Source organism: Sprattus sprattus (assembly GCF_963457725.1).
Source record: "Sprattus sprattus genome assembly, chromosome: 18".
NCBI lineage: Eukaryota > Metazoa > Chordata > Actinopteri > Clupeiformes > Clupeidae > Sprattus > Sprattus sprattus.
Window position 1 is genome coordinate 20851395 of NC_137916.1, and position 11465 is coordinate 20862859.

The 11465-nt window shown below is 44.9% G+C and overlaps 1 protein-coding gene across 1 annotated transcript in view; it reads left to right on the forward strand.

The window, feature by feature from the left end:
• The window catches only part of LOC308379862 (alpha-1,6-mannosylglycoprotein 6-beta-N-acetylglucosaminyltransferase B-like), a gene marked incomplete at both ends in the record, with an annotated part of 58532 nt that extends 47514 nt beyond the window's left edge, over positions 1 to 11018 (forward strand). The window contains 7 exons of the mRNA XM_080857124.1: positions 586 to 716; positions 3986 to 4141; positions 4506 to 4652; positions 5114 to 5230; positions 7991 to 8065; positions 8987 to 9258; positions 10820 to 11018. Of these exons, the coding sequence (XP_080713250.1) occupies positions 586 to 716; positions 3986 to 4141; positions 4506 to 4652; positions 5114 to 5230; positions 7991 to 8065; positions 8987 to 9258; positions 10820 to 11018 (1097 nt within the window). The remainder of the gene's footprint in view (positions 1 to 585; positions 717 to 3985; positions 4142 to 4505; positions 4653 to 5113; positions 5231 to 7990; positions 8066 to 8986; positions 9259 to 10819) is intronic.
• Between the last annotated feature and the right edge of the window lie 447 nt (positions 11019 to 11465).

Here is an 11465-nt window from a genome sequence, read left to right on the forward strand (position 1 = left end):
TCTTGCTCAAACACATGCCCAAAAGAGTCACGGAAAGCTCACACAAAAATAACTAATTGGGGTGAAGGGTCGAAGAACATTAATTTTCCCATTTGTTGTTACAAAATAGATGATTCTATTAAGATATCTATCTATGAGGTAAGTTTTCAGAATGTGTTCAGGACGTACTCAGAACTATGTAGAGGTTCTGAACACCATGTGAATGAGTATATGTATATATGTGACTGAATATGGCATCTGACACCCAAATATTGAAAACGTACTGAACACATCCCATCAGTATCTAATCGATCCTTATTCTCTTGGTCCTTTGACAGTTATTTGCTTCAGTTAATGACTTCAGACACAGTAACAGAGAGAGCTGGTGCTTCAGGACAACACAGATAAGCAAAAGTCATGGTTTGAAATCCTACAGAGTGTTGGACAAAGTTGGAAAGTTTAAAAGTTGTGTGCAGATTAAGGCCTGCCAAATCAACACGCAGATCACAACACGACTCACAAATACAAAAATAGAACGCTCCATCTGCTGGTCCAGCGGCGTTTTGAGCTCACAACTGACGCGTTTGCATTGTTGTCACCCTACAGCACACACCCCTGACAACTCCTTCATGGGCTTCGTGGCTGAGGAGCTGAACGAGACAGAGAGGAGGAGCATCCAGATGAGCAAGGTGGCCAACATTGCCGTGGTATATGGCAAGGAGCCCAGCATGTGGAAGGTGAGTCTGTCAACAGAGTTTCGTCAGCCCCTTCTCTTATTTAAAGCGGTGTTTGTATCCAGTGTCAACCCTTGCTCCGTGTTCAAACTCTCAATGTTCATACTCCCATGTTTCACCATATCACGGTATCAGCAGCATCTGCACCATCACTAGTGCACCTGGCTGTCACACTGTGTTTAAATGGTCCTTTGCGTGATTGGCGACAAAAGTTAGCCAGGTAACAAATACTGTACCCATATCGTAACTTTTAAATTCTTTCTCAACTTAGTGTGTCCCTCATCAGCATTTACACTAACTCTGACTGCCATCTGCCCAAAGTAATGCCTGTGTGGACATGTCATTGTCAACAGCCTGTCAACAGATGGTTAGGTAGTTATTTAAAATGGGCCATAAAAATAAACTTGAGCCAAAAGGTTGTCTTAGATGTCAAAGACTAATGACTGCAAATGTGGGTTGGACACATTTTACCCATTTTCCGTAGATTTTCTTTTTCATGAAAAAGAAAAAAACGGCCTATTATATTCCCCCTTTGAAGCACGACTCTACACACTGACGCATTCCTCTGACTCATCTGAAATAGAACCTGATGGTGAAAAAGAGATTACGCCTCAACAGATGACTGCCAAGCTGTCGCACCAAGTTGCACGAACTTCAGCACGGCAGGCGTTACTTCTCAATACTGTGTCTATAGACATACACACACACTCACACACACACACACACACAGACACATATTAACTCAGCAGAAGCGAGAGCTACATCTACTAAATGCTAACATTAATGTTTTGGGTGCACAGGGCTGTGATCATACTCAGCCCTGGTGGGGGTGAGGATCAGCAGGTCGTCCTCTGAGGCTTGCCAGGCCCACTGATAGCAGGGCAATTTGGGTGCCGCTGAGATAGCACTCAGAGGGGCGTCACAGAGTAATGTTACCTGTCAGCACGTTATAAATTAAGAGAGCAGGGCTCGGGCTCAAGCGTTTAAGTTTTGGCTGGGAAGGAAGACGGATTCCTCCACCTGTCAGCGGGAGACGTCAATCCACTGGGTTTTATGTGAAATGGTTGCCGTTTTTTTTTGGTTGTGACTGTATTGTTTGTGTGTGTTTGTGTGTTTGTGTGTGTGTGTGTGTGTGTGTGTGTGTGTGTGTGTGTGTGTGTGTGTGTGTATGTGTGCATGTATGTGGGTCTCGTTGCACTCTCTTTTTCTGTGTTTGTGTGTGTGTGTGTGTGTGTGTGTGTGTTTGTGTGTGATTGTGTGTGTGTGTGTGTGTGTGTGTGTGTGTGTGTGGGTGTGTGTGTATGTTTGTGTGAGACTCTTTGTCTCTGTATGTGCACATTTGTCCTCAGAGCAACAAGGACGTCTACATGTCTTTGATGAGCACTAGTTGCTCCCTGAGATGAGCTGCCTTTTGTCTTTATCCTGCCGTTGTTTTTGCCCTTCTTTTCTTCTCACACCTTGGTGCTCTGTAAATTCCCTGACTCTGTGAATAGTTTAAGGCACAGCAAAGCAGTTTGTGAATTTGAGGGATTGCCATGTTAATCCCCTAGTACACACAGAGGCACTCAAAATCACAAACGCATGCGCACACGCCAATAAACAAACTCTCTCTCTTTCTCTCACACACACACACACACACACACACACACACACACACACACACACACACACTGCCCACATCAGTGCTCCTGTCCTCTGGAGCCTGAGCCATCCTCAGGTGATTATTCACTATGCAAAGCTCCTCTTATCTTCAGAAAGGCAAAAGACTAATTATCTTCTTTTCTATGTTTGTTTCTCTCCCGGTTCTCTTTTATCTCCCCCATTTGGACTATCCACAGCTTCGGGTATGTACATCTGATCTCCTTATTTTATTGCATTTATTAATGTTCGCCTGCTGCCTGAACCCTCAAACATTTTTTTTTTTTTTCGGTATTTAATGAATTTATTTGAAATGCACTGTAGGTGGACCTTTAAGAAACTCTCTTTTACTCATAAATCATTTACAAGCTTTGATGAATAACTAGCACACAAAAGGAAAGCAACTCATTTTCAAATGATCTGAGGTTTTAGAGAGCTCTTTTTCGTTTCTCAAAAACAGGGGTCTTTCTTAGGATAAGAAATGCAAATGTCACGTCAAAGTGAATCTCTCATCCATTTCTTGCGGAGGAAGCGGAGCACAGCCGACATTTAAAACCTTTACTATATGGTTTACCTTATTGATGATCCGCTTCAGCGCTGCTCAACCTTCAACAGATTAATTACCCTGAATGTGTCTGAACAGTCAAATCTGATGAATCACCCAATGAACCGCATCAATTATTCACCAACTAGTGATCTGAATGAGTAAATTATTTATTACCTTCTTAAAGGGAAGTATTTTGCACAAATGAGCGTTTGACCATCACACTGGAGGACAAACAGACAAATCTCTCTATTGTTATATCGGGTACATCTTGTCAGCTTGGGATGTTTTTTCGAGAGTCGCTAAAACAAGCACAGGCGCACTTATATTTGTTCGGGCTGGGGACACAAGGTTCCGGCATCTCGATTTGTATCAGATCAGCATTCACCTAAAGTGTGGCCATTTTGCCTGCGCAAACTAGCTTAGGTCATTGTATCGACTCATGCATTACTCTTTTAATCTGTACCTAATGTTTAACTGTGATCAAGGCGAGCCCCCCCTACGCGCAACATCAATGTTTGCTCATCATTATTCCCCCTCGCTCCTTTAACTAAGCACAGAAGATACTCATCCAGCCCGCTATTGATATTCACTGCAAGAGACAAACCTGTGTTAGAAGTCATCACAAGCTCCTTTTAAGCCACTCATTGGAAAGCTAAATTGCTAAGGGAGCTCCCTGATAGCCTGTTGCTCTGCATAGGGGTCCCCAAAGGGGTAACTGAGGAGTTTACATTGAGGGTAGAAGTTTTTTTTTCTTCTAGTTTTTTGATAAATTGATGGCTAGAGAGAGAATATCTAACAGGCAAAAGAAGTTGTCTCCAGACTGTGAACTTTTGTCACCCAGGGAGACTTTTCTGTAAACAACGAGGACTCACATCATTCTAGACGTCTCTTTGTTGTTGCTAAGTAGGTTAGGTGGCAGTTAGGTTGCTATGGCTATGGTTGTTGGGTTTGAGAACTTGCATGTGACATTGAAAGGTTTGGCCAGTGTAGGAAGTCCCCAACTAGTAGCTCAAGGAATGTAACACCTTGTCCTGTGTACGACTGAAATCATTTCATGACCCGAGTGCATGTCCTCTCTGCCTGGCAGGGAAAGGAGAGCTTCCTGGACATCCTCAACCGCTACATGGAAATCCACGGCACTGTCTACTACGAAGCACAGCGCCCCCCGGAAGTGCCGGCATTTGTCAAGAACCACGGCCTGCTGCCCCAGCACGAGCTGCAGCAACTCCTGCGCAAGGCCAAGGTTTCTGTTCACACTCTCAGGGGGTTTCAGTCACATCAGTTGGGGACATACAGAGACCAAGAATAGAAATAGTGAATAGTGTGTGTGTGTGTGTGTGTGAGCGTCTCTGTGTGTATTTTATATGCCTGTGTGCTTCCTTGCTTGCGTGTGTGTGTGCCAGTGTATGTCTGTATGTGAATGTATGCGTGCCTGAGTATGTGTCTGTGTGTGTGTGTGTGTGTATATGCTTGTGTGCTTGCTTGCTTACATTTGTGTGCAAGTGTGTAGGTCTATGTGTACTTGCTTGCGTGTGTACATTTGCTGTGCTGAGCTTGTAGCATAGATCTCCCCGTCTTGCGCTGACCGTTTCCTAATCTCCCTCCAGCTCTTCATTGGCTTTGGCTTCCCTTATGAAGGGCCGGCCCCTCTGGAGGCCATTGCCAACGGCTGCATTTTCCTCCAGCCCAGATTCCAGCCACCTCACAGCTCTCTCAACCACGAGTTCTTCAGAGGCAAGCCCACATCAAGAGAGGTGAGTTCACTGTGGTCAGCCCGGGTGTGGTTGTCACACGTTCATGCGGTGTTAGCATATGGTGCTATGCTACTATGTGCAGTGTAATTCCTCTGCTAGGGCGTATAGTGATGGACAAGGAAGAAAAAATAGTTTTCATCAGAATGTTCTGTCCTCGAAGATATAATTGCTCTAACCTTGATGAAGGGCTGTACTATGAAACGTGACAGTTTGATAATAATCTCTGATCTGATTCTCTGAATTTTGCTGGATTCATATACCCCTGTCTCGACAGATTTATGATGAAGTAATTTTGAAGTTATTTACTACAGATGAGCCTCAAAAAGGTTGAGAGGATTGCAGATGTTGTGTTTTATTGGATTTGTACCAATACCCTGCACAATGAAAATAAAATAGAAATCTAATCTACAGCTTTATATTGGTTGTTCCTAAACAGTGATGCTATGCTCTTTCTTTGCCAGGTCTCTTCCCAGCACCCTTACGCAGAGCAGTACATCGGGAGGCCCAACGTCATGACCGTAGACTTCAACAACTCTCAGGAGTTTGAAGCGGCCATCCAGGAGATCTTGAAAACCAAAGTAATGTACCAGTGCCATAGGGCTTTTAACACTCTTTTCACGTGGGGACATTAAAGCCATATCACCGGTCATGTTACTGGATCCCGCTAGAGTCAGTCACACACGGCCAGCTTGGACTACAGGATTGTGTGTCAAGGGTAAATGCCCAGGAACAGCACATTGGAATGTTGGTACTGAAAGAAGTGTGTAGCAATGTGCTCACCTAGCCTGCTACCTGATGATATCAATACTCTTCTCTGCTGTTTTCTGCTTGCATCTATGGATTTCGTATGGATTGGATGTAGAAATTTAGTAAGCACACCACAATCCATCCCACCTATGTTTGGATCAAATTCACCTTTAGCAGTCCCAAGACGTGAATTACGCCTGGCTAAGGGAGACTACCCAGGAGGAGATCACCTTTCTCTGCTGCTGCTGTCAATGGTCTGCATTACCAAACTGTTTTTTGAAATTAAGATGCTGCAGAGGTAGAGCCTGAGCTCATGCTGGGGCTGCAGTTGGATGGCCTTTTTTTTGCTTAGGAAGGTTCCCAACCAAGCAAATTACCTGGAAGTGTCTAAGTGGCAGCCATGATAAGAGCTGGTCGATTTTTCTAAATACTTAGGAAAGGTGCTTCAGTGCTTCTTTTCTTATCTCATTTACCATAGGGTACAATGGACCATCCTTTACGGAAGCAAAGGAGATAATGCCGTTCCACAATTCCTTGCAGCAGCAACATTTAAAGACCCACGTCAATCATCTGCTGTTGCATAATTACACAGGCTAAAGTGTAAGTGCAGTTGGTGTTAGGCGAAAATTCACACAACAAATTCTCCCAAAATGCATGTTTTAATACACAAAGACATGCAATAAATACAAAGGCATTCATAAATACACAAATATCCTTGATTATAGTCAAAGTTTCACATTTCTCTATCAGTTGGGTTCTCATAGTCCTTATGAATTCATATTTTCTACGAGGTCAAGGAAAAGTGGTTTGGAAAGGATATAGGGTGTAATTTTGACTATCCGACCGCAGCCCTGTCTTGGCCTGGGCTGGCCGACATGACAGCCCTCCAGCTGGGCCTGATCGATGAACTCTACCTGCGGAGTGGAGCGGAGCGTTAATCACCCGCGCCAGGCTCGATCTGTCATTACCACAACAAGCAGGCCAGATCAATTCATTTCCCCTCGCCTGCTCTCACCCCCTTGCTTGCTTGCTGGTGCCACAACATCCTGCCAGGTGTGTTAAACAGAGACTGATCTTGAGAGCTGACGCCGCTGAAGCGCTCACCACTCATCTCTCCTTTCACTGCGAGGCTGCCAAAGCCACGCTCCATTTACAGAGAGGCAGGGAGGGCAACAGAGGCCACGGAGGCTTCACAGCAGGGTGTTTCCGAGGGAATTGACAAGGGTGGTGTTTTGAACTTTGAAGTTGGTCTGTGTGGATGATATTATTGAATCAATTTAGTAAAAAAAAAAAAATCATTTTTAACAGTAAAAAGTAATTTGTATGTGAGGGACACAACCCCCAAACCACAAATGTCTCTTTGATCTGAGAATAAGAGGGAGGGTTAGTTGGGGTTGGGCTATAGGATCCCTTCTGGCCTGGAGTGTGCAGGAAGGGAAATGATCTCCATTGGAGGTTTGGCTCTCAGAAGTCAAGAAGGAAACACAAACTGAAATGGATTATTTTGACAATATTAAATCAGGATCAGGATCAATAAGGATCATTATATCCAAGCGTGAGTTGCCTATAGTAGTTTTGAGGGCAAATTATTTCTTTCAGAAGGCTCTCAGAAGTGGCGTAGCGAATATCAACTCGCTTAATCCTTTTGACAATATGGAAATTGATAAGAATTTATCTCACTGCTGTGTGTGTGTGTGTGTGTGTGTGTGTGTGTGTGTGTGTGTGTGTGTGTGTGTGTGTGTGTGCACGCATGCCGCCCCTCTATACAGGAAACAAGGGCCCAAGGCAAAGTACGCTCCAGAATAGCTGATGAAGCGGTGGACACACTTCATTTGACTCAGATGAAATAAACTAATAAGAAAGAAAATAAACTCCAAAAGGGATAATTTATCCGTTTAAAAGCCACAGCGCTCACAGGGCTTTCTCCTACAGTAGGCCAGGAGGCAACCTCCATTATGAGCAATTGGGACTGTTTAGACAAGCCGGAGCTGCGCAGAGCTTTACTCACGTAGGCTTCAGTCTCATTGAGCATGCAGATCTCCTCCCGCAAATAAGCAAACACAGTTTAAGACATGCAAATAGGCCCCACAGCAAATTGGACAGTTATTATTCATTACATTTTTCATTAGATCAGACATGACTGAAACAGTCAATGGGAGCAAAGCGGGGTAAGAACAATGAGGTGTGAAGGTATGAACTGATGCAGTGCAGGAGTTTTCAGCGTCGTCTGAATTAAGGCCTGTTCGAGAGACGCTAGGACCCGAGAAACTGATGATTAGGTGGATATTTTTTTGCACTCAATCCATTTTCCAGTTGATTGATCTAATCAGGTACTCACCGAATGGAATCGATATGAGGCCAATTAACCATAATGCATATGACTTTGTAGTGCCGTGTTAAATGCTTTGCTTTTGCTCTCAATCGTGGTAATGGGGTAGGCATACACATTAACCATTATCTTAACCTGTGGCTGAAATGAGAAAGCTGTGTTGATGAAGGAGGCGATGATCACGGGATAACTTTGTGTGTGTATGTGTGTGTGTGTGTGTGTGTGTGTGTGTGTGTGTGTGTGTGTGTGTGCATATGTACAGGTGGAGCCTTACCTGCCCTATGAGTACACCTGTAAGGGGATGCTGGAGAGAGTCAGTGCCTACATAGAACACCAGGTAGGATCTCTAAACACACACACACACACACACACAATCTCAGACACGCACATATTTTGTGAGCTGCCTGTTCCTACAGATTGGTCTGACAGCCATAGTGAAATGGAGAGATGATCCCCAGCGTTTCCGTAGAGATGTAATATACTGAATGCAGCGTTGAGCGTGTCAAAAGGAAAGTGTGTCAAATGTACGAGTGAGAGCAGTTGGAATGAGATTGGCCCGGAGTGGAAGAGGAAGTAGCCTTATATACCAAGGTGCACAGGGGCATCAACTAGCTCCTCTCCTAGTAAGGCTACCTGCAAGGAAACAGGAAGAGAAAACACCAAAGGGCCTCTGAAGGAGCCGTCACACTGGCATCTACAGCCTACTGAGCCGATACTTACACTTACACTTACACATGGACACGCACACAGAGACACACACACACACACACACACACACACACACACACACACACACATACACACACACATGACCGGGGGTCAGTGCTTTGCCTGTTCTGTTTCACTGGTGTGTAGGTTCAGCTGAGAGGACAGGAGAATGGTGTCTGCTGCTGGGGGAAGGGGAGCATGAGCAGGCTGAGCTACAGCCCTGTAGCTAAACTAAATGTTCTGGGAGGTCAGACACGGATGTCAAGGCTCCGCTGCTGCTATCCAACGCAGGAATTGAGCCTTTTGAAGCTCAAATCACCTCAGGCTTACGCACTCTGAGAAACAGCTTGGAATTCTTTGAAAGAGTTTAACCCTAGCCAGAGTTATGTAGGTCAATATTAAGTTGAAGATGCAGGTGAAGGGCCAGATAGATTCACCAATAGATAGATAGATAGATTGATTGATGGAAGCATTAACTGATTTTTTTTTTTTTGTCAATTGGTTGATCAATCTCAAATATACTTGTTGCCAATCTACTTTCTCCTGCCAGGACTTTTGCCATCCAAATCCCCCATTTCCCCCTCTGAACGCCTCAAAGTCCTGGCCGGGCAACCCCCCCAGCCCCTTCATGCTGCTGCCCAACACAAGCACTCTGGTCTGGGCCCCCAACGTCACAGCGCCGCCCTGCTGGCCGCCCCTCTCTGCCATGCAGCTGCTGCTGGCCCCAGAGGGGCTCTCGTGTGTGCGGTTTTGCCAGGAGGAGAACTTGGTCTGTGAGCCTGCCTTTTTCCCATACATCAACAACCTGGAGGCCTTCGGTGGGTGAGTAATTGATCCATGTGCAAATCTAACCACATTTGTCTATGTGAGAATGAATGGGCACACTTATATAGCGCCTTTCTTAACACCCAAAGTGCTTCACATGCATGTAAGGAGGACTTATCACCACTGTGTTACATCCACATATATTTTGTGTCAGCATGTTCACAACTTATTGGTTGTCTGGTAGGGAGGTGAGAAAATAAGTAATGAGTCAGTTGGGAATATTGAGTTGTAGCATTTGACGTCACAAATCGTATCACGGCCATATTGGCAGGAAAAGGCTCAGCGGAACACCAGACTGTCAGTTGAGTTCAAACAGAAAGCTAGTAAGAAAGACTGTATTGTTCAGAGGTAGGCAATTACTACAAAAATAAACCTCTGAAAGACAATGGCAAGCCATTTTACCGCCTTTCTAAAAATCCTCAAAGAAGGAAACGGTGGATTCAGCAGCGACTCATTGAGTTCATGCATTCATTCAGTCATTTACAAATTATTTAGCCTATCCGTTGTAGTCTCAATCATTCATGAATTCAAATAAAACCTTTAGATAAAATATGTTCATTGGAAATAAAATGGTTTAATCAGTAGTTTAAAAAAGGCCTATTAAAATGCTTGCTACAACAGCAAGCATAAATGTTTTTTAGCCGTAAAGATAAAACTAACCAAGCTCATCTTACCGTGCTTAAATCACACTTACTTTGCCAGTAACAACAGAAAGGCAGTTAGGCTAGGCTGCTCTAAGTTGGATACCTGACTCAAACCTTGGTTTGGTCCATTTGTAACCCTCTAGGCTTTAATAAGCCCATAGCAGAGTTGCCAGTGAGAACAGAGGAGGGATTAAACAAATAGTGCCAGGATGTGAGTGTAAGGATGCCCGGAAGGTTGTAGAGACCAGATATTTATCTTTGTAGTTTTTTTAGAATGTAAGTCAATTTTGTGAAATTTAAAATGGGCAGTTTATTCAGTTTAGGCTCTCCAGAGCTATGGTAAGCTACCGATCAGACAGCCATTATACCTGCCAGTGGGTTAAAATTAAGGTTTTTTTTTTTATGTAACACTGCAGCTCTTTATGGATAGAGAGGGTCAATTTAAGCCAGAACACCAGTGTTAGCACTGTGCTTTACAATAATTGACTTGGGATACAAGCCTTTATTGACTTACACGTAATCAAAACCAGAGACATCCATGCCCAAAACAGAAGTACAAAACAGCCGTTTAAGCATTATCATCTTTAACACGTTAACAAAGCCACCTTCAATGTGTGTAATTTACTTAAGCATCATTCTGTCATAATCCAGCGGCTGTTAAAAATGTGCTCTCGCCTCCTCATGTCTTCTCCCTCACAGCAGGTTAAACAGAGCTGAATGTTCTCTCTGTCCTCCCTCTAAGTGCCTACTCATTCTTTTTTCTTCTCCATCCCTCCTTCTCTCCCTCCCTCTTTCTTTGTCTTCACCCATCACTCTCTTCCTCTCAATCATCCCATCCCTCTCTCTTCTCCTTCTCACCATCCCTCTCTCCCTCTCTATCTCTCTCTCTCTCTCTCTCTTCCTCCCTCCCTCAGGCTCCAGGTGCAGTGTGAGGCTCTGGAGGTGGAGGTGAACCACCTTTTCCCGGCTGCCTTACTGGAGGAGGGCGAGTGCTTCCTGCAGAAGGAGCCTCTGCTGTACAGCTGCGCGGGGGCCGGGCCCAAGCACCGCCGCCTTTGCCCCTGCCGGGACTTCATCCAGGGCCAGGAGGCTTTGTGCAGGGACTGCTTATGACTGGGACCGGGCCTTCTCTACACCAGAGGGAGGCTAAGAGGCTAGTCTGGTGCCCGAGGCGCCACTAGGCCATGGGAAGGTTCCGGGATAACCAAGAAGGAACCACCGGACGGTTGAGGTTTTGAGTCCGAGGAAGAGCCCTCATGAAGTCCTATGACTCTCCTCCAATGGCAGTCCTCCAGTGAGGTATGTGATTGGCTGGGCCAATCCGCTAAGGCGGCTGTCGAAAAGAGACTACAGTGACCTGATCTGCAAGATGACAACTTCTGCTTTGAGGTGGTAAGGCACGGGTGTAGGCTACTGAGAGATCACAGAAGAGAGAGGGCACTCAGTCTTACACAGGTTCAGGTTGTCCTTAATAAAGTGGACGGTAATGACGACAGGACAAATTTGCATGGCATTTTTAAAGGGCGCACTTTTCCTAGATACATAAAAAATGATAATGTC